This window comes from Hippoglossus hippoglossus, chromosome 17 (genome assembly GCF_009819705.1).
Source record: "Hippoglossus hippoglossus isolate fHipHip1 chromosome 17, fHipHip1.pri, whole genome shotgun sequence".
NCBI lineage: Eukaryota > Metazoa > Chordata > Actinopteri > Pleuronectiformes > Pleuronectidae > Hippoglossus > Hippoglossus hippoglossus.
Window position 1 is genome coordinate 18388864 of NC_047167.1, and position 23604 is coordinate 18412467.

Here is a 23604-nt window from a genome sequence, read left to right on the forward strand (position 1 = left end):
TGACCTATATTAATTTCCTTTGCTATTTCATGCATGGCTGTGTGTTTCTTTGCTAAATTATAAATTTTTTTTTTCTTCCTTCTTCTTTTAGGAACCATTGATGACATAGAAGATGAGTTTTCTATGTCATCAAATGAGCCTTTTTCATTTAGGAGAGCTGGATTCCAAGACATACCCACATATGATAAAATAGATTTATTTCAAATATATAGCAAAATAACACAGGAAATGAATACAGGTCATTTTTTACCCATGTTGCGGTGATACAAACATGATTTTGATTTTTATTCCAAAAGTAACAAAGGAACGAAGCAGTTTCGCGCGGCCCCATCAGGCCCCGAGATAGTTGTCATTATTAATATTTATATAGTATTGTAATAATAACAATAACAATAACAATAACAATAACAATAAAAACAATACTAATGTTAATAGTATGAATTATTATTATTGTTATTATTATTGTTGTTGTTTATTGATATTATTATTATTATTATCAACCGTTATTTACCGTTAGTCTCCAACTCTCGCGATACCATACAGTCTATGCGCGTGCCCCGCGTCGCGCACGTCGGAGGAGCAGTGAGGATCATGGCGGAGCGCAGGAGACACAAGAAGCGGATCCAGGTAACATCTCTCACTCCTCTCTTGAAATTACCGCCCGTGGCAGCGGAAGAGCCACAGATAGCAACGTGGCGCAGATTAGCGACCCGTTACCGGACCACTGTTAGCGGCCACATCCCCGAGAGGAGCCGCTAACAGGCGGCGGAGGAAGCCGAATGATGGCTAAAGGTAGCTAGCATTAGCTGGCTAGCGAAAACAAATAGCAGTGTTTCAGCTCGGAGGAAACATTTCCGGGATCGCAACTGTCTCCACCACCCGCTGATACACCCACTGTGATAACGTCAGGGTACTTTCCACTCAGCTGTGGGGAATCGAACCTTGTTCCACTGTAACTCGAGTGGCTGGAGAGGTTTGCTGGCTAAGCTGCGTCAGCTCAAACCAGACGTGTTTACATAACGTGGGGCGATCTGTGCGGGTTTTAATCACGTAGTGGACATGTCGTATCACATGTTGAGTGTCACATGTTGGATGTGACACGCAGCGGATCGTCCTTCTCCCTGTGAGAGCAACAGCTACAGGTTCGTTCAACTTTATGTCGAGGTGTCCCTAATATTCTGACACCTCGTTTACATCAGTGACTTCCTTGTGTCCCTACGAAACGAGTCCCTCCTCCTACATGTGTCTCACTAGTTAGTACAAGTGGACATCTAACATTCGCCTGCTGTGGCTGACGTGTAACAGATAATCGTGTTCTTCAGGTGCAGCTGTATTAAACACACACACAGAGTCCACTATTATCTCATTCAGGAGCAAACCTCAACCAAAAGAGACTTGTCCATGACTGACATCATCCCCCTACTTCACACAGATTCTCCCCTGTCGTGACGCAGGCGCTCTGTAATGTGGAAATATTGTTTTAATTGTGCTCGTCATCACAGGATTCAATCGTTACAATGGGTTATGACATCGTTTGTAGCCACTCACCTCAATAAGAAGGGCCTGATTTAAAAAAAAAAAAGTGTTTCTCCATGAAGATATTAAAGAGTTTTTATTGAAACTGTTTTGAGAAATGTTCTCAACTTAAATTGAGTCAATAAAGGGTTGATTGAATATTAGAAACAGCCTCCAAAATAAAGACATTTGCATTGTGCTCCTAATACACCATCCAACCCAGTGTGGTTCAGTTGCATAACGGTACGAGCTGTTATCTCCTTTATGAATCCAACACAATGACTGAGGCTTCTCGAGAACACCAGTCTACATTTACTCAACAGTTATCTCAATTCTTCACATAGTCACCAATGATTATTTCTGTTCCATTTATCATTGGGCTTTACCTCAGTGAAGATTTGAGATGGGCTTCATCTGCAGACTTGGATATCTATAGATTCTACAGGACCGGTACTCGGGCCTTGGTGTGGTGTACTAGCATTCAGCTCTTACATGCTATGGCTGTGACCAAGACTTGACTTAACACGTACAGAAACCAGCCACCCCTCAAGCCAGGTAGATGGTACAGACGGTGAAGGGGGGGGGGGGGGGGGGGCTTTCCGTGGAGGAGGCTCATGTAACAGCCGTGTGACTGATACCTGCTTCCTTAAACAAAGGCCTGTTTGATGGACTGGTCTTCCTCGTGCTGCGGGTCAGCACCAGCTGGAATGGCTGCAGCAGGACTGACTCTCACTGTGCCGCCGCTCTCGCTCCCCTCGGTGTTGGCATGTGGTTCAGTGCTGCTGGCAGGAGCGCAGACAGTGCAAACATTGTGAGGAGAGAGGAGATGGCCACTCTGAAATGATTGGATGAACGGATGAAAAAAAAATCTACCTCAGTGTCTGCATTTACTTATCCAACCTAGAACATTTGCTTTTATTGGAATCCTCACTTCTAAAGCAATGTGGTTATTTCTTTGGCAATAAAATTAATCTTCTAAAAAGACATGTTATCGTTTGTACAGTGCCAGAATTTAGCAGATTGCATTTTTGTTTCTGTGTGTGTGTGTGTGTGTGTGTGTGTGTGTGTGTGTGTGTGTTAAGCTGTGTGTTTTTGTCTGGCCCTGCAGGAGGTGAGCGAGCCCACCAAGGATGAGAAGGCGGTGGCCAAGTATCTTCGCTTCAACTGCCCCACCAAGTCCACGAACATGATGGGTCACCGGGTCGACTACTTCATTGGTCAGTAGTGTTTGTTTGTGAGCCGTGAGGCATCGGGCAGAGATGTCGACACACAACCTCAGCACCAGGGGGGGGAAGAGTGTGAAGTGTGAAGCAGGAGACATCAGTCAGAAGCAGCTTGTTGTCAAACACACAGACTGATGTCTTCACCGCACATTCACTTGGGTTAGATTTTGTCCGAGTAAATGAAACCGGTGTTAGTTACTCTTCATCATCATCTTCACTTTAGCTGAGGGCTGCTGTGTTTCTACAGCAGGTAGCCATTACTCTTCCTTCTGTCAAGTGGAGCCACTTAAAGCAGCGTTGCCTTTATAATAACACTGAATTAAAGGAAAATGTGAAAATAATGGATTAATGGGAAAGGAGTCTGTCATAGTGATGAATTATCACCTGGATCTTTCCTTCGCCCTTCATGGGTCTTCATAGTGAGTCTCATTTAAGTGTGTAGCTGACAAAAAAAGCTCTGCAACCCACTGCAGGCTGCTCAGCTCCAGACAGGAGACAGACAAAAAAGAAGTGAATGTTGGACTGAAATTCATGTGAACACAAACACAACCCTGAGTGAATGTTAGTGTTGCTCTGTCACAGTGGGTTGTGTTAGTAACTACTCACCTCACCAGCTATTATTGTGAGGTCGTGGTTCTTAACTCTTCTTTACTGACAGAGAATGACAAACATTATGTGTTTGCACAATGAATAAGCAATGACTGGATATATGTTGAACACATTTTTTGTATTGTTTTATTGTCCAGCCCTACGACAGTGTTTCACACCAACAAAACTTATGGGACCGTTAAAATAAACTGTTTACAGGATAATGGGCACATGACCCTTTCAGGGCAAGTGGAACTGTATGTTTTATTTTGAGGTGTTTGTTATGTCCTCACATTCAGCCTCCAAGGCAGTGGACTGTCTTCAGGACTCCAAATGGGCCAAAGCCAAGAAGGGAGAGGACGCACTGTTCACCACCAGAGAGTCTGTGGTGGATTACTGCAACAGGTCGGCTGTGACACACACACACACACACCAACATGCTGCTGACATCAACAGACAATGATTAATCATAATCACGTTATCACATTAATGTTTGTTGCCCGTAACAATCAGCTGTTCTCTCTCTTCCTCTGTAGACTCCTGAAGAAGCAGTTCTTCCACCGAGCCCTCAAAGTGATGAAGAAAAAACCTGAGAAAGAATTGAAGAAGGAGAAAGAGAAGGAGAAAGAGAAGGAAAAAGAGAAGGAGAAGGAGAAAGAGAAGGAAAAAGAGAAGGAGAAGGAGAAAGAGAAAGACAAGGCCAAGGGCGACAGCAGCAGAGAGGAGGAGAAAAAAGGGAAGAAGGAGAAAGAGAAGAAGAAAGAGCCTGAAGCTGCTGAAACCAAGAAAGACAAGAGCGTACGTTACCCAGCACTTACTCCCTCTGTTAGAAGATAAACCTGTCCAACCAAACGGATTTAAATATGAAATTTGATAAACACTCCGCTTCAGACAAACATAGCACAAGTGGAAAATTAACTAACAAAATGTCTGTGCCTGTATTGTTTTTTTTTTTTGATCAACGTATAACAATTTAAAATGCTGCTTCTCATTTAAAACTGTTCTGTGAGCATTAAGTTAAGGCAAGACGTGAATTTGAATCGACAGGATGACAGTCCTGGAACCCCCAAGAAGAAAAAAGAAGCGAAGAAGAAGTTTAAACTGGAGCCTCATGATGATCAGCTGTTTCTGGATGGAAATGAGGTATTTATGAGTGGGCCCAGAGAATGTGTCACATAAGTGTTTGTAGTTCTCGAAAAAACAACAAGAACACAAAACATGTCTATTTGTTTTAGGTTTTCGTGTGGATTTATGATCCCGTCCATTTCAAGACGTTCGCCATGGGACTGATTCTCGGTGAGTCACGGTTGTGAATCATCCATGTTCTTCTGAAAGAGAAGTGAATGGAGGCTCATCTATGGCCGACTGCAGCTGTGTTTAAACTAGTACTGTCTGTGTGTTGTGTTTCAGTTGTTGCAGTGATCGCGGCCACGCTGTTCCCTCTGTGGCCAGCAGAAATGCGTGTAGGAGTTTACTATCTAAGTGTTGCAGCAGGCTGCTTCGTGGCCAGTATTCTGCTTCTAGCTGTTGGTGAGTACAAAGTTTTTTTTTGCTTAAGTATTGTTGAAAATCTGCTGCAATTAAACTCAAAACCAAAACAAGAAAATTTATCATTACTAAAACTAAACAGTCTAGGAAACAGTTCCCCCTCCAGTACAAGAATAACAAAACTTTAATGCATAAATTAAAGTTTTCATAGCTGTACACTTAGTTTAGTGTTATTGATTGCAATATGTTGTTGTGAAGCCTTTTCTGTTCAGCAACCTTTAAACAGAAGAGCAATTCAAAGGGCTTTATCTAAGAAAACAAGATTTATATAAGTTATCACAATGACGTCCAAGAAACACAACAAAAAGGAAAATAATAGAAAACATAACCGATTAAAAAACCCCAGTAGACCAAACTAAGAAAAGAGGAGATACATCGTACAATAGTTGTAGAGATTTCTGTTCATATGTTTCAATTGCTGTCAATCTCACTGGTTGTTACTTCTCCCATCAGCCCGCTGTATCCTCTTCCTGCTCATTTGGCTGGTGACCGGCGGGCGCCACCACTTCTGGTTCCTCCCCAACCTCACGGCCGACGTCGGCTTCATCGACTCGTTCAGGCCGCTCTACACCCACGACTACAAAGGACCGCGAGCCGCCAAGAAGGGCTCCGACAAGACCGACGAGAAGGACGACGACGCCGCCACCAAGGCTCAGAAGTCCGACAGCGACGAGAAGTCCGACAGCGAGAAAAAGGACTGCGACGACGAAGAGGAGGAGGAAGAGGAGGAGAGCAAAGAGACGGGGCAGGAGGAGAGTCAAGAGGCAGAGGGGGAGGGAACGGGGGTGGAGCGCCACTCGGACACGGACAGCGACCGGCGTGAGGACGAAGGCTCGCAGCACAGCAACGGAAACGACTTTGAGATGATCACCAGAGAAGAGCTGGAGCAGCACACGGAGGAGGAAGAAGAAGAAGAAGAAAAAGAAGAGGAGAAAGAGATCGAGGAGGAGAAAGAGAAAGAGGAGGAGAAAGAGAAGGAGGAGGAAAAAGAGGAGGAGACGCAACAAAGGAAAGAAGACGGTGGGAGTGAGACTAAAACCCAGACTGCTGAAACATAAACTTCTTACAATCCCGTCACTCTCTACTCTTCTCTGCCCCTCCCCCCTCCCCCCTCCCTCCTGTGATCAAGGTCCAGTGTCTCTGAGGCCACAGAGCCTCCATCTCTTCTCGTCAGGATCTTCCACTAAACTAAACCGGGATGGACACAACACTCAAAAGTTAACCGCTGCAACAATGGGGGGGGGAAACATATATCCAATAATAGAAGAAGAAGCCTTACGATGGATCCTCCCACTCAAATGTTATTTATGTTCAAATTTAAACTGCCACCGGATGATAGCCTGAGGAAGTTGTCCACGAAAAAACCCATCAGACCAACAACTCATTCTTCTCTTTTCATTAACGTGTTCTTTTTCTCTGTCATTTCAACTCTAAAATATTTTATTTATGTCCCGTCTTTTGCGTCATTAAATCTTTTTTTTTTTGTGAGGTCAAATCCACATCCGAGAGCGACCGTGTTAAACTGACCAGAAAGAAAAGATGTGTTAGTTATTCACCTGGTTCCTGTTTTCATCGTCTCCAGGTCGTTGGTACAAACATGGTTGTCATGGAGATCGCCATAAAGCCCCTTTTTTCTCTGTTTTTCTCTGTTTTCAAACCGTTGCATGTCTGATAGCTTTCTCGGGCAGCACTTACAGCAAAAGTGACCCGCACGTCTGCTTGGAAATGAAGCCGGATGGACCAAATCCTGTAGTTTGTTAAGAAAAATAAAAAGTTTAAAAAAGCGACCACCTTGTGGCTGGATGGAGTATTTACAGACCAGAGGGAGTACGGCTTTTTGAGGTACTTGGCATTGTCAATTTTTTTTTTTTTAATTTCAAATGAATGGCTGATAATCACAGTGCAATCCTCTCACAGTCTGACATACGTTTACTTCATGTTTAATAATGTGCAACTCTTCTTTAAGAGTAAATGTGAGTGACTGGGACTCAGCTGGCGCACTTGATATTTCTTTTTAAAAAGACCGCAGCGTTTGTTGTACGACTACAGCTAGAAGATAAGACAGTGATTTACTGAACCAGAGAAGAAGTAAAGCAAACTAGTGCCAAACACGACTCATCATGATGTTTCTGCATGTGAGAGCGAGGGGTGTGTGTGTGTTCTTAATTTGTTCATTTTGTGACCGCAGTGTCAAACTCAACTCAAACCTTTCAACATCTCAAAAAAGGAAGCACAGCACAAGGTTGTTAGTGTGGTAGCTAAACAAAGATTATTGGTCTCAATGAAACCGCTTGTGTTCGCACTAGACTCGCATTCAAGATGTCGTGTGAAAAAAATCGTGGGCGTTCTTCGTGAATCCAGCTCCGCCGGCCGGTACCGGAGCTCGACACATTCTTCGTACCTGGTGGCCATGGTCCAAGCTGTTCCTTCACGTAATCTCATGGCTAGAAAATGTCTTAGATCGGCTCTCTTTAGTCATAGCGATGATTATATTAAAGTATAAGAAATAGAAATGTATCATTTATATATGGATTCTATTGATATATCAAATATATACATACTGTCTGAGAAACAGCTCTTTTTTTCCTCCTTTTCTTTTGTACTGGGAATAATAATTATACCTCCTAAATGTTTTTAATGCTAATTTGTGTTTTTATATGTTCATCATCTGGGAGTAGAAGAGCGTGGGAATTTCAAAATCTGTATTTCTTTTTTACACTTGCCACTGTAGCGTTGAATGTGTGATACGGTTGGTTTGTCGTGCGCTGCCACAGCTGTATTCCTCTCACTAACAATGGTCAGTCATTAACCCGAGGTTATAAAAACCAGTGGCTTGTGTAACGCTGAGAGCGACCGGCCATTTTCCACATAATCCAATGTGGCAAAACCAATATTCTAATGTATTGCAAACACTTTTCTCTATGGTCGTCCTTTCGTTTTTTTCTTGAATCCAACTCCCCTTGACTGTATTTCATCGTTTTATCTCCTGCTCCTGTTTGTTTGTTTTTTCCTTTTCTTCCCGTCAATGGGCAAAGTGCATCTCTCGTGTCCTGAGTTGCCAGTTGCTCAATATCAGCAAAACCGTTTCACAAAAGAGAGAAAATAAATGCTTCTCCTAATTGTTCTCGACTGCTGCACAGTATCGGTCTGTTGTATGTTGTAGTATTATTATTACTCTCTATGCTGCTGCTTCTCATCGCACATTTCTGGGGGAAATAAAAAGTGAAAATGTAAAACATCCATGTTTTATCTCTTGGTCAAAACAACGTGTCTTTTGATCACCTAGTTGTCCACTTTTGGATCAGTGTCATTCTGAAGACTGTCTCATGCAATATTGGAGTATAATTTAATAAAAATGGATGTCTGGAAATATATCTGTATCTTATTATTGCAATAAAAATATAGAAAGCACTTGAGTATTGATTTTTTTTTTCCTCTACAATATTTGGGCATTGGTTTGACACCATTACAACCAAAAACATTTGATCAATTGGTTGGAAAATATTAGATTAACCTTCAACCATTTTGATTTAAAAAATGTTACAGTAAAATGCCAGAAATGATTGACAAAATAACGTAATACAATATTTGCTTGTTAATTACTTCCATAAGCAGCACTAACACGAAAACTTCAGTTTAGCTAAGTTCACACAAAGATCAGATTACACAACAAGGTAGAAAGTTTGAACTCTTTATTTTCTCATTTTCTGCAAGGGAATTCAATGTGATTTTTACGATTTACGTCAGTTTAACGATCATGAAAACAACAGCTCCGGTAAGATCCTCCAGCTCATTCCGTTTGTTTGACTCAGCTGCATGCGATCGAATTTAAACTGGGGCACAAAAGTTTGGAAAACAACAGAGAGAAGATTCTGAAGGACTGTAGAATATGATTGTACAGGTTTAGGCTCAGTGTCTGAAATGAACTAATAGTTACATTTACAATTTACAATTTGGAAATCAGATAAATATCATGTAAATATGACGTTGAATAAATTAACTCTAGCATCTTGTATGTACAAATTTACAATTAAGTTCACCATCAAAACCTTTATCTCCTTTTCAGGGTATTTTCTACATTTGACCTGTCAAAGTCTCGACAGTCACATCTACAGCTCACACACTGATCTTCACAGAGGATTCTAATGATTGATAAAGATCTTCAGTTGATCCTCATCTTTCACATCAAAGGATAATGTAATAGTTTAAGTAACAATAGACTTTATTCATTTCTAAGTGGGAGACACGCTGCCTCCCTGTGAGCTACAGATAAGCTGCAGTTTATTTACTGGAATGTAATGAGATGATGACTCAGTGTGTTAAATACTGTATACACAGTATGCTCATTGTACATGCTATTCTTAGGACTAATGTAACGCTGCTGTGCCTGTACACACGTGCTCTCACTGTCACAGTCTGACGTTTCTTGTCAGGAGACCTCGTGGTCGTCGCAGATCCCCCCCCTTCTCACTCACTCAGCTGCTGCAGAGCGTCGGCTGAATGTCTTTAACTCAGGCCAGTAAACGCACCGGCTGTTTCAGTTTTCAGTTTTCAGTGTCCGATGAGTCCGAGATGTCCGCCAGCCGCGCCTGCCTCTTGCGCACGTTCCAGTGCAAACACTGAGCCAGGCTTTCGAACCAGTCGTACACCAGGTCATGACAGCAGATGGACGGCACTGGGTAGCAAGACGTAGTGATCTTGATGCTGATGGGAGAGAAACTGAAAGTTGATGGATGATGAAAATGAATAAATACGCCGGCAGATGCTGACAGTGAATGAACCTTACCAATCTCCATGTTGGATCTCCTGTCTCTTCCTGCCATCGAACGACACCCAGGCCGTGTTTCTGGCGTCTGGAGACAAGGTGATCTGTTTCGGGAGAGAAGACGCCAGACGCTAAGCTTCCGTGACGCTAGCAGCTCTGTGAGGCTCTACTCTCACTTTCTTCAGTTAATGTGTCTGCAGCATCACCGAGGGCAGCATGAAAACATCATGTCCTGTCTACCATGTACCGTAGAGTCTAGACATGAAGTACAGTCATTTACTGGGGAACTGGAAAAAAGTCCTCATCTCAGGAAGCAGCCTTGAAAACTGCTCTACCTCAGAGGAATTAACACATATGGTACTGTAGGTTTTGTCGTCACATATTAATTGATGGATACACTATGACCTTGATGACAGAGAGCAAAAAAACCTGTGTAGGAAGTTGTTGTTGTTATTGTTACAGTGAGATAATACCATGAGCTCCACCCCAGCAGGAACCACGATGGGCCTGAAGGAGAGCGAGTGTGGGCAGATGGGCGTGACCATGATGGCGGGTACGTTCGGGTGGATCATTGAGGCGCCTGCTGCAGCGGCATATGCTGTGCTGCCTGTCGGTGTGGACACGATGACACCTGCAGGACAGAGACGGGGAGGCAGTTCAAATATTGCTTCATCATATTTGAATTGTTAAAAACACAATTTTATATTCACGTCATTTGTTCAGACAAAAATAAGTCAAATTAAAAGAGTGATATCAAATGACAGCAGGTGTTTGTCAGCTCTCACCGTCCCCCTGCACTGAGGTGATGAGTCGTCCGTTGAGGTACAGGTCGACATTGGACAGGTAAGAGGAAGGACCTCGATCCACCACCACCTCATTCAACACCTGTACAGTGCAAAACACATAAATAAAAGTAATATATGACCATGATGATTTGTTTTCTCTAAAATCTGGTTGAGGAATATTTAAGCTTTGTACAAGCAAAATCAAACATGTTACCACAGTGCCATCTACTGGCAAATACCATTAATGTTTTGATGTGTGTATACACAGCATATGTGCAATAAATGTACATATAGGCTCCTCGATATAATAAAATGGATATAAAAAAAGAATGAATGGCTTTTGTTCCATTTTTTGTAGCAAATATGACAAAGACTGGATGAAATGTGACGAAGAACTACAAGAAAACATGGTGACAAATCTTGTCATGTAGAAATGATTTAAACTAATCTCCGAGTCAGTAGAAGCCCAAGAAAACAATTTCTAAAAAAGTAAAGCTTTATTCGATTGTTGAGTAGAGATTGAAGTGTAAATAACCACATGGTGGCACAGTCGACAGTTTGTCCTCGGTCCAGAGTCTGAATTTACACCCAAATGTCACAGAAACCACCAAAATACTTCTTAAAACAATCAGCTGATAAACAAACAACCAAAATTATTTAAATAATTATAAACAAAACCTCTGTGGTGGGACGAGGATTAAGATAAAATAACTATACACTGTTTTTAATGTGTTTTATGGAATAACTAATCCTAACCAAAACATTGAATAATAAGATTCTGATGCATAGCTCAGTATTCTCTGGAGCACAAAGACCAGACTTCAATATGTAATTCCTTTTTATACACAGGAAACATGCGAGTAAATCTAATTAAAGCGATTCAATAAAAATAATAAATCATGCAGCAGCAGACGCAGAGTTACAGGTCAGTACAATCCCATAAAAGACGAGGAAACTACGAGCAGAGAAGAATGCTGGTGTGCAGACAGGCAGCGAACACATCATGTTCCAAACTCAGTCAGTCACACAAAACACTGCAGGGCTGAGCAGTGATGTCTGGCAGATGTACTGACGTCAGTTAAACACAACACAAACATCCTGCTGGACACAGCAGACGTGATGTAATGTGAGGTCAATCTTTGGTTCAGAGACCAGAACAATCCATCACTGTCTTATATCGACGAGGCCAAAAAAACCCACGGAGAAAGGAGAGGTAAACGGAAAATTGTGTTGTGTGTGTGTGTGTCTGCAGCAGTTGGGAATGTTGTTTAGTCACAGTGTGTCAGACAGAAAGCGTCAGAGCTCATTAAATATTGACTGCAGTGTTGACGCCAAGGTGTCCATGGCAACTGGCTCAACAGAACTTCACAACATCCGACTTTCTCTCCCATATCACATCTATTATGACTGTTGCTCTGGCAACCCAGCTGATGCTCACTCGCTGTGCTGCTCACATGTACGCACGAACCTGAGAGGACAATAAAATGAGACGTGGAGAGACAAACACACACGTATACAGCCCCCATTATAATGCGCTGAAGCATCATTTGAAGGGTGTAATGATCAGGAATTAATAAAGGGAATAAAATTCAGTCATACCAGCACCAGCCCTTTTAGACCAAATATCATTAAGAACTATGGAACCTAAGCAACTAAATCGATGTCCTCTGCCACTAGATGTCACTATCTCAGACCAAACCTTTTGGGGCTGTGTTCAACACTTGAAATACACACACACAGCCAGGCTTGGTTGATGTAATTGAACGGATTAGCAGCTCATCGACTCGCTGATCTCCTAAATAAACATGTTCCCATTACCACCTTTGTGCTCACCTGTAGCTGCAGGGTGACCTTGCCAGCCTCGCTGTTGGTGTGTCCGTGAGGAAGGAGTCCGTTGTGCTCCTGCTGCTGCTCGGGGGGCTCTCGGTCGTGCGGCTGCTGGTCTGTTCTCTGAAGCATGTCCTTCACCACCTTGACCTTCAGACGACTGCGCAGAGTGATGGCTGCGTTGCCTAAAACCAAACAAATACCCATGTTTTTGATTTTATTAACCATGTACAAGTTAATACAATAGTAAAGATGATCCATTTCTACGAATTACCGCAGTAACTTGTATGCATTGGTGTGTCACTATAGTTAACAGTTAACATTAAATAACATATAAAGCTGCATTCTACCTTCAAATACTTTGGCCACTTCAGTTTTGTATGACTCAAACTTGAAGGGTGTCAGGAAACCCAGAGAACCGAGGTGGAACGCCATAACTGGAGGAACGCTGCCCTGCAGAGGGGAAAAGAAACAGTGTCACTGTTTCTGCTGGATTCCTCCTCTTCTTCCCCTTCTGTTGCAAAATAAGTTTTTGCAAATGTATTAAAAAGGAAAAACTGAAATATCACATTGACATAAGTATTTACACCCTTTGTTATGGCAGTTGAAATGTGGGGTGTATAATAATCTGGGATAATCTAGTGTTTATATCCTGTAGAAATTAATTCACAAGAGAGCTTAATATAAACAACTGTACAATTAACTTAATATTCAGAAAAACTATTTTTCTTCGAATTAGCAAAATTTCACAAATTGGACAACTCTGACTAAGATGACAACAATTGTTACTACTTCAAAATATTAATTTATATTCTAATTAGTATTTAATCAGAATTTCCTGACTTGAAATATCCTTTCACTGCTCATACCTCCACCTGATTGACGAGACCAGGATTCATGTGAAGGTAAGAACAAAAACAGGAAATGCAATTTACAAATTAGAGATTACAGATTAACAGAGAATGTTAAAAAGGCCCAACATTTTAAAAATTAGTTTTCTTTCATCGGGTAAAAGGATTAAATAATGAGACATAATTAAACTTTCCTTTTAAATACATTTTATCTGGTATAAAATGTTTTGGAGTAATCAAAGATTAGCTTGGACACAATGATCAACCAATAATAATGTGATTACCTGAAAAAGAGAGGAGGCGTAAAGCAGAGTCCCATCTCCGCCCAAACAGATGATCAGGTCAATGCAGTCAGAGATGTCATCATAACCTGCAGATGGAGAGAATCAGCTGTAACAACACTACAAAAAAACTATAAATATCTTAATTCAAACTTGTTACAACAAAATATTAAAAATATTCCCTTTTCAGAAAATGTCCAAAAAATCCTTCGTTGGAGCAGCTGAAGTTCTGGCAACACTCGATTCTACTGACAGCTTTTGTTATTGTTTTTGTTTTTTTTAATTAAGATTATGCTTGTAAAACTATAAACTTAAAAGTACAGAGTTCAGCTGTTGTTTGCTAACTAAAGTTCACATAACAATATAAATAGGTGATATATCACTGTTGTGTTCCCCAAGTGGCCAAAAAATTGATTTAAGTAAAATTGTGTCCATCACTTTGACTTTTGAGAGGATATTTCCCATCATAGTATCATAACTGGGAGGTCATGGGACACACAGGAGGAGTCTCACCCTCCCTGAAGGTGCAGAGCTGATTTCGTATGGAGCCGAAGGCCTCGTCCTTTGACAGCGTAGCATCATCTGCGACCCTGCGCTCCACGTAGACCATCATCTGCTTCTCCTGATAAACACAGACATGCTTTAGTGACAACAGCCAAAACACACACAGACTTCTCTCAAAATGGCACTTTCCAAAATAAAGCTGAGCATATGCCAAGCATCTAGTTTAATATGACCGTGTTTATATGGAAATCAAATGTGCTTTCACTGGCCAACTTTGACAGTTTGTTTTTGAAAAATGTGGCCACATGTGTAAGCCACCAGTCTGTAACTTTGACCACTTCCTGTATTCCACCATAAAGTGTACAGAGAATACACTGTTCTATGTCACTGAAGAAGATTCATGTGGAAAGATGCACTTAAAAAGGTCGAACTGTTCACATAGTGTCAACTAACAGTCTTTCCCTTGATAAACAAAACAAAAATGTCAGCCTGGTCTTGCTCTCATATTGACTGATAATAAAATACTGTGTTAAAATGAACCACAGTAGACTAATACATGGAAAGGACAAAATCCAACTGCTGTAAAAACCTTATATACATCATTTATGTTTTTAAACATAAAGGGAACATGCCTATATTCAAAATTATGCTTGAGAGACTAAATGCAGATTTCCCCTCAATAATTCAAACTTTAATTATGCATCATGAACACACTTGTTGAAATGCTATGACATCTGAATATGCTAACCATGCTTTCTATCAAACACTGTACCTCCACTAGAAATCGGCAGAGCTCTTTGAAAGGCTCGACCAAGCTCTCGTCTCTGATTTTCCTGATGACAAGTACGTTGACTGGAGGTTTATTCCAGGTGAGCCGCTGGCTGGCCGGGTCCTGGATGTGCCTGGAAGGAAGAAAAAAAAACAGACACAGACATAAACACAAGTGAGTGAACAAACAAATACAAACACACAAAGGGAAGCTACACGGACCATCGCTGTCTGAAAAGGACACGTTGTATACACAGAAATGCAGATACTGAGTAGGTCAAAAAGTTAGAATGGACAATATAGTGTTACATAATCACAACATCTTAAAAGAGTTAAGTCTTAAAAACTCTCAAAATAAAGTAAAATATCACCATGATACCATGTTTTCTCAAACTAACTACAGTGTACCTACAGCAATAGTCATTAATTAACTGCTATGACACTTTGACATACGATCTGTATTAGAGACGTCTAAAGTCCAAACATCATTATAAAATAAATCTGCTACTTTACCACTTGTTTCTCTCCTCTTTCGCATTGCGGATGACAGGCATGGTGCAGATAGTTTAGTCTGAGAGTGTTTTCAGATCAAGTTCATGGAACAACTCTGCGATCAGCTGACAGTAAGCATTTGTGGTCTGTTCAGGGAATCATCCCACTGCATGTAACCTCCAATCACAGCATTCCTGCTTTATCTTATCTCACACAGTTACATAAGCTTTTCTGTGTCAATGTCCCCAACAAACAGAGTCTACTCTCATCAGAGTTGTTACCACACAAAGTTTGACTAATTAAGCACCATCATGCTTACATGACTGAAGTTGGGTTGGGAAGAATACAGGCTTTGGGTCCGAAGTGAGTGGCTGGATACGGTCCATGTAGAAAGTGCGCTCTCCTGTGAGGAGAGAAAAGAAGAATCAAGACACCATCCCCTCATGTCCTGGGCAGCAGACCTGTTCTAGTGGCATGGCAGACCAGCTGGCAACCTGCAGTGCAAACCTCTTAGGTGAACTTTCCGCTGTGTCGCTCGCTGACCCGGAGGGCTCCAAGTGCTCGTGTTGGCCTGGTAACCTCCGCCGCTCGATCTCCCAGAGCAGCTGTTCATGACCATCCCCCCGCCGCTGCGGCCTCTTCCCTTCCCGCCGTCTCCTTGGTGACTTGGACCGGTGCTCCCTGTGCTTGGAGGGCCTGGCTGACTCGGACAGCTGACCAGAGGGGCCTGAGGGTCGCGCCATACCTCTGTCCGGGGGCCCCAAGGATGAACTGCTCTCTGAATTCTCCATTCTGCAAGGAGGCAATGCAGAAACATATATGAGAGCCTTTAATCCATCTATGAATAACTGTAAATACTTAGTGCAGACAAAAATCTGTAGTACAGTAGTTGTTTAAGAGGAAGGAATAATGAGGACTATATATATATATATATCCTATTAATTACAATCAAATCATTTATGAAGCTACACTGTCTGACAGAACAGTAAGAGAATAAAGTATAAGTTGATTTGTCACAGTAGATAATTCCCACAGTCATCTAACTACTGAGAGTATAAGGTACAAATGAGAGCTGGTAGAATCATCTGCTAAATTCTGAAATCCGTCATCCATCTCATATAAATATAAACAGATACTTCTCTAGCTCTTTGTTAGAAAGACATTATTTTCGGTTCAGAATGGGGCTTTTGTCCATTTGGATTAAATAAGAGTAAATATTTAACCAAGAAATATAATTGATTGATGAATCGCTTGAGTCCGTTTCAGTTCCACAGCAAACAGATCATATTTGTGTGATGATACGGCATCTTACAGAACAGTATTAGTCAAATAGTTCAGCAACTAATGAGACCAGCGTGCCGATGTCATAATCTTTAAACATATTAAACTGTAATAAATGATTCAAATGATAATTGATTGGCAAAATGATCAAAATAGTGGCTGATAAACTTAGTGTCAATCAACCAATCTTTACAGCTGATAAAGGTTTATTGTGATCAATTAAATCTAGACGTGTGGTCTACAGTTAGTTATGAGTTTATTAGAGAGATATGGCTGAAACAGATGCAGTTTAATAAAATATTCCTCAATAAATCCTCCTTCGGGAGGTTTATTATGTTTTTGGGGTTTCAGACGTGCTGATTTAAGGTCATTTTAGTGGCTGTAGTTTGCAGTTCTCTATCACAGCATCAACACCAGCTGGACACCACAGCCGTGAAGAAGCTGGGAGCTGTCGCAAACCAGTTGTATCAGACTGCACCAGTTTGGCTCAATGTACCTAATAAAGTGATAAACAAGGCATCACATTCACAACAGTTGACTGGAAGTTACAAGAAGTTAAGGTCAAATCCATCGGTTCTTCCCTGTACAGCTTAGCAGGGACATTACAAGGTGAGAACAGTCTTTGTACAACTGCAGATAAATAAACAGAATGAGAGTCAGAGGTGAGTTTACCTGTCTCGGTTCATTTGTTGACAGCTAACGTCACCTAGCATTAGCCACGCAGCTGAGCGGCTAATGAACGCACCGGCAGGTAACAGGAGGAAACGAGGCCTTACTGTGTCACAGGGACGCGGACATGCTCACGTCGACACTAGACCGTGTCAACCGGGAACTTGGAGACGGACGCCGCCGGGAAAGTCTCCAAAACTGAGCTGTTACCAAAGCGAGCAGGACGGCGAGAGGGCTCAGGGGCGGCACGGGGACCGGAAGTCTGCGCCGGACCGGTGCTCAGATAATGACACAGCGCCGCGGTGGTCACGGACGGAATTACATCAACGGTGGGCCCATCAGAGTCCAGGATGAAAGGAGTGAATATTTCTATATTAATAGAATATTAAGTGTGTGTGTGTGTGTGTGTGTGTGTAGACACTGACTGTTATATATCTTTAAATATTGAACATTCCTTATTGTTTTAGTTTATATGTGTGTGCTCTGTGAGGGTTTTGTATGTATTTAGTTTGTATATTTCCAATTTTCTATATTTTTAAACCAAAAAGATTCCTCCACCAAGGCCCAACAGTCCACTTAAATTCAATCAAGTTGGACCAAATTAGATATCAGTTCTCTCTAAATATGCCTGATCTTTTCCCATTATGTTCGATGGATTATTCCTTGTGAAAAATGTTGAAAATGTCCTATCTCACAAGAGAGTGAAAATAAAAATCCTAGCTCTGGCACCTGGATCCAAACCCTCACTCCCTGACCCACATCCTCCCACCACGGGTATTCCTGCTAATGAACAAGCTTACTGTTACCTCCTTGGCAGAAGTAAAAAAAAAAGTCAGGCCCATAAATAATTAACCCTGCACTATTGTCATATGAGTAAGGTGCTAATGGAATATTAACCAGTTCAAAATGCTACTTCAAGTTGGGTGCAGTGGAGGAAAACTCGTCTCTGGTAGGATAAAGTCCCAGGAAAGTCCAAGTCCAAACATCTGTGGTCATGTGGGAGTTCAAAACAAGCTTATACCTGTGCAGTGAACTTCTTCATTTGCATTCCACTGTGATTGCTGTTTATCATAAATTCTACTTCCTGAGATGGTAGTGCTTCGTCAATAAAGCAAGCTGAAAGATAATAAATACATAAAGAGCTCTTCTGATCAACATTTAATGCCAAGCTGATTTTCTGGTGTAAAGCAATTAACACAGGGAGAGAAAAAAATCCTGGAGAAAAGGTTGGTACTATTTCAACAGAGCAGAACGGTGAGGCTGCAATAAACAGGTTACACTGACTAGGAACCTGAAGTAAACTGGTTTTCTCTCTCTTCTCTGCGACCACATCGTGTTTGCACTTGTTTGAGCTCTTTTAAAATAACCCACAGACCACAATACTCTGAACTTCCTGTTTCAGAACCGATGCATTTTATCTGAGAACAAACCACACCTTTCTGGCAGAAGCTTTTCCTGATGGTTGTTTAATTTGATCAAGCCTATTGGAAACGTGCAGGAGGAAACAGGCGCTGAATTTAATATCACCTGACTTCATTTACAAAGGTAATAAACCCAAAGATGTGTGTATTGTGTGTTTTCTTCATACAGGGTCTCGTCTTGCTGGGTTTCGTCAGAGTCGTGCAGACATTGATGATGAAATATGACACTTGGTTTCCTTGTGTTCATGTTTGCTCAGTGTACACTTCTTGTTGTATCCAGCCAGCTCTAACTGCCTCTGGGAACAGCTCGTTGATAGAAGACAAGCAGAAGCAGAAGCAGGTGGAGCTCGTCCTCAGGTGAGGTGCATTGTGACTGTAGCAACAATCCTAAAGAAGAAAGTTAGAGAAAAAACGGAAAATAAACATCCTTGTGTGAATCATTGTTAAAGCTTCACTCCTGCGTTTAAAGACAGAGGAAGAACAACTTAGTTATTAATGCAACAGACACAATTTGGTGAAAAATCTCAATAACAATAATAATAATGATACAAAAAAAATGTCCATTGCTGCCGGGGGTCCTCCTTCACAATAAACCAGAGAGACAGTTAAAGACAGAGGCTGTACGTTTTTTGTACAATCTATATTTCTGTGAATGTGCAGTTCTGTTTCGTGAGATTTCAAAACCTGAGGACGTCTCACTGACACACGTTGAAACTGAAGAGAACATGGGTGAAACATCGGAGCATTTTTTTTTTTTTCTTTTTTTTTTTTTTTCTTTTGTGTAACCCTCTGTAGAGCTTTAAATTAAAGACTCAAAGACAACTCCGGTCTGAGAAACTCTTTATTTCACATCTCGCGATAAATTTCCACTACAATAGTCAAGCAGCAATGTATTATTTCAGTTCGTTGTTTAAAGTCATAGATAAATACTTGCATGTTTTTTTCTTTTGATTCAGATATACCATCCCCCAGCAGCAGCAGCGTGTCCATGACGGTCGACAGTCACCAGTGCACATCTGGTTAACACCTCCACCCACACAACACAGCATGAACATCTCCATCCTCTCCGTCCTGCTCGGACTGGGAGGGAAATGTCTGCTCAACTGGACCCTGGTGTTTCTCCAGAGGAGCCACATCTGCAGGAGCTTTGTGGGAGTTTTCAGCGTGTCCCTGTCCGTCGTGGACACGGCCGTGACCCTCATCTTCGCCGCCATTCACATCCACACCCACACTGATGGCCCCCTCTTCCTCTTGGACTGGCAGCTGACCAGATACCACACGTGTTTGCTGGTTCAAATCCTCGGACAAGTCTACAGCCTCCTGCAGTGGCCCGTTGTGCTGGTGGCCAGTTTGGACCATTTCTGCACCGTTTCTCTGCCAGCGGCCTCCTCAGGGGTGAAAGGGATCGTCCACTCAATTGTGACTGTCCTCCTGTGGAACCTCACTGTTCTCTACGTCTTCCTGCTGTCTGACTTCGATCCTGTCCTGGAGGACGTGTCTCACCACCAAATGAACCAGTGCTGGGTTTTCCCCACCACTCAGATCCTGCAGGTTGTCACGCTGCTCTCCTTGACTCTGGCCTGCTCTGTGCTTCATGCTGTTTGCAGCTCTACATTATTAGAAAACCCTCCTGAGAAGAACCCAATTACAAACCAGAGCAGAACTCACTCCAGGAGAAGCATCGTTTGCCAGGTCCTGAGTATATTTCTGAGCACATGGGCCCCTCTGCTGATTTTTCTGGCCGTGCTCCTCCTGCTACCCGTGGGAATACCCTCATACCTGGGTCTGAACGTTGCCTGGCTCTGCTTCCTCAACAGCTTTCTGATCACACTCGTTCTATGTGTAGTCTGTCCAACCCCGCGGCTCGCACAGGGCTTGGCAGCAGTTCCCGCTGACAGCTTCTGTGAGTGGAGGATTAAATTTAACTTGGCTGCAGAGGACAGAACATGACGGCACTCAGTAATTTAATGTAGGACACACGTTAGAAGAAATGAAATTAGATGATGGAACCTGAATGTGAGAAAATATGTTGTTTGTTGAGAAGGAGTCATGTGATGCTGTCAGTCAGTCCAACACGTATAGACTAAAATAGCTCAACCACTATTGGAGGGATTTCTATCAAATCTTAAGAGAATTAATCAGATACGGATTTTGGGACCAAAGCCAGTAATAGGGAGTGGAAAATTCCCAATACAATATATATATACAATATATATATGTATATATACAATACCTCATTTATGATTTTTGAGCCTATATTTATTTAAAACTAGGAAAATCTGAATGTCCTACTATCAGTTCCTGTTTGCTTTGTACCATTGAATGGACCGACACTGTCCCTGTATCACTTTGATACAGAAGAAGTTTTAAGAATGTGGTGATTCTCAAGTAGTTTCAGACCGTTTGTTTATTTCCTAATTTCTAAGCAGGGTTTTTTTTGAATAGGCATCGGAGATAATGTCATTCTCAGAAAGTGTAAATCACTCTGATGCTAAAACTGTGTGTCATGTTTGTGTTGATGAAGGAATTATAATCCAGATTTATATACAAATTAACGTAATCTGGTGTTGGGGTGTTATTTTTAAGTAGCCTATAAATGAGTTAATCAAAAGTTATATTATCATATTTGATTAATCTGCACAAAACTGGATTAAACATAAACCTCAATGTTATAAATAGTTCAAGATGATTTTTTTGATATGCTTGTTTCAATTTTTTAAGCTTTTTAATGAAATAAATTGAATTTGTTGATCAACTAATCGTCTCAGGTCTGCGCATGTTTATGTTGTTCATGTGACCTCCTGAGTATCTGGAGCCCGAGGAGTGAACAAGCACGTTCCAAGGACAACTATCTGCATCACAAGCCGGTGAAGAAGGCAAAAGACAACACAGGTTCGACACTACAGAACTTTACTTGAATTTGATCCAAGTTCATTGTCTATACAGGGCATATTTACAGGATCTGAAATCAGGGAGGGGCAAAAACAGAAAAAAACAAACACTAGATACAACTGAGGTATTAGCTAAAAGCATTTACAGGTATGTCATTTACTAGTAAATATCAATGATGATAAACAGTTAGAGATGCAGTGTCTTCTGCTTAAAAAACATCTTTTTATATCACAACATGAGGTAGGAGAACAGTGTCTCGATTCATGCAAGAACAAAAGTCTCATCACACTGTAGTATTGGCAACGTATGCAATGGTCATACACGGACACTGCGATTCATTTTTCAGAACAGCATCGAGGGGGAAAAGGGATCTTATTTAGCAAAGCCATAAATATTTTTTTTTAATATCTATAACAGGATGTGTGGACATGAAATCATAATATTCTTCGTAGCCAGTGATCTGTGCAACCAATCAACAACGCAGCCCTACACTTCAGACTCCTCCCACAGCGGCGCAGAATAACTACTGGCGGAAAATTAAACACCCAACTACAAAGCAAACCACCTGCAACAGTTCAACCGTGGATCTGTTTACCAGTGTTTGTATTAAAATATGTTTATGTGGTAAAGCCTGGCTCTGTCTTCCTCCTTTTTACTTGGTTGGGCAAAAATTCACACCTGTAAAAATTCTGTACAAAGCTGAATCCAAGTTCTCTTAACACTGCAAAATGCAAAAAGGCCCAGAACGCCATGTTACAGGAGACTCTCTCTCTCTCTCTCTCTCTCTCTCCACGCTCACTTAGTCCTTTTCTCATTACAGAGCACAATTAGAGAAAGATAAACATCGCCCCCTTGTGTATAAAATGCTAATTACACAGAAAGAAAAACTACATATTAGGTATTTGCAAATGTGATGAATTCAAATGATTCGTTTTTATTTTTTTTTCATTGTTCTGCTGAAGAGGTAATTAAGTCAAAAAGAAAAAACTAATACTGATCATCTTTTTCAGACAAGGATATATGATCTCAAATCAGAAAACATAACGACACATCCAGAGCTACAGGAGCAAGTTTCTCTCTTTCCCTTTTCAAAGCTGCCGTGTTTCAGTCAGACGTGGGAGCTCATCTCTCTCACACACACGCACACACGCACACACACAGTGTAATATTTCCGAATTAGGCTACATTTCTTGTTTTTCATAATCTGACTCTGACTTTATATTTAGCCTCTGGACCAATAATGACAAAACTTGCACATATTCAATGTTCATGCATATGAGCCATCTCAATATTTTGTGTCTTACATTGGGGAATTTTTTTTTTTTCACAATAAACTGATTGATAGAGAGGCCTAGTGACACTCAACATAAGGGGAAGCAAACATGCAAAAAAAAAGATTTATAATTTTGTTTTCTTTTCCCCCCCAAAATGATTTTTCTTAAACAAATAGTTTGAATTTAGCTCAGGGGAGGTTTTTTTGACAAAGAGGGAAAAAAAGCTTGTTACATTACAAGTTCAACAGTCCGTCAAAGATGAAATCCACAACAAACAAATGCATCAGTTTTCAGCAAAGGGGGAACGTGTGTAACAAAGTATTATTTTTCCTATTCAGCCTTTGTCCTGCGTCATGTCTCAGTAAACCATGCGTGTCACTCCCCCACATCCACTCGACTAAAGTCAATTCAGTTATCTGCAAAGACCACTTTTTTAAAAAAGAAAGCAAAAACATTTAGGCCGTCTGGAGCCTAAGTTCTGGTCCAATTTATATAACCTTTTGAAGATTATTCTTATAAGAACAGTTAATATATTAATGACTACTGTATTTACAAAGTGAATATAAATCTTTAGTTAATACGTTAAATATTTTCTTTCATAATTTCAATAAAGGTTTAACAACAGTAGAGTGTACATCTGCGGCATGGGTTTCGATTTAACTGGCTTGCACCTGCACCTGCACTTGTGACCATCAACAAACCACAACTGTACCCGGCCCAGTCTTTAAGATCTGTTATTGTAAAGGGAAGCTGTGTAAGAAAATCTGCATTGAACAGGATGGAGCACAGTGGAATGTCTATCAATTTGCATTTAGAGCAGATGCATAAAAAAGCTCAGAGTTTAGCCGAGGCCGATCCCCTTCTCTTTTTAAACAATTATTTTTACACACACACACACACACACACACACACACACACAC

At 41.3% G+C, this 23604-nt stretch overlaps 3 protein-coding genes across 6 annotated transcripts; 2 read left to right on the forward strand and 1 right to left on the reverse strand.

The window, feature by feature from the left end:
• Nucleotides 1-509: 509 nt before the first annotated feature.
• sec62 (SEC62 homolog, preprotein translocation factor) lies at nt 510-6231 on the forward strand. 4 transcript variants are annotated; one of them, XM_034613743.1, is made up of 9 exons: nt 510-627; nt 2624-2732; nt 3626-3731; nt 3863-4124; nt 4374-4469; nt 4562-4622; nt 4737-4856; nt 5328-5803; nt 5834-6231. In XM_034613743.1, exons 1-9 carry the CDS (start codon nt 547-549, stop codon nt 5930-5932), a joined length of 1410 nt encoding a protein of 469 aa, XP_034469634.1. In that variant the 5' UTR covers nt 510-546; the 3' UTR covers nt 5933-6231. The 4 variants fall into 4 exon arrangements, with proteins under 4 accessions (XP_034469634.1, XP_034469637.1, XP_034469635.1 ...); XM_034613746.1 differs by having other exon boundaries at nt 5328-5792; nt 5832-6231; XM_034613744.1 differs by having other exon boundaries at nt 3863-3959; nt 3996-4124; nt 5328-6231.
• A 2318-nt stretch (nt 6232-8549) lies between these two features.
• Nucleotides 8550-17239, reverse strand: nadkb (NAD kinase b). Its single transcript, XM_034614697.1, has 12 exons — nt 17101-17239; nt 15655-15939; nt 15467-15550; nt 14660-14789; nt 13897-14005; nt 13387-13472; nt 12602-12704; nt 12258-12436; nt 10425-10524; nt 10113-10270; nt 9661-9743; nt 8550-9578 (listed from the first exon to the last, which is right to left on the reverse strand). Exons 1-12 carry the CDS (start codon nt 17139-17141, stop codon nt 9419-9421), a joined length of 1518 nt encoding a protein of 505 aa, XP_034470588.1. The 5' UTR covers nt 17142-17239; the 3' UTR covers nt 8550-9418.
• Nucleotides 17240-17351: 112 nt separating this feature from the next.
• gpr160 (G protein-coupled receptor 160) lies at nt 17352-21757 on the forward strand. Its single transcript, XM_034614698.1, has 3 exons — nt 17352-17426; nt 18776-18875; nt 19475-21757. The coding sequence occupies exons 1-3, from the start codon at nt 17384-17386 to the stop codon at nt 20466-20468; spliced, it is 1137 nt and encodes a 378-aa protein (XP_034470589.1). The 5' UTR covers nt 17352-17383; the 3' UTR covers nt 20469-21757.
• Nucleotides 21758-23604: the final 1847 nt, after the last annotated feature.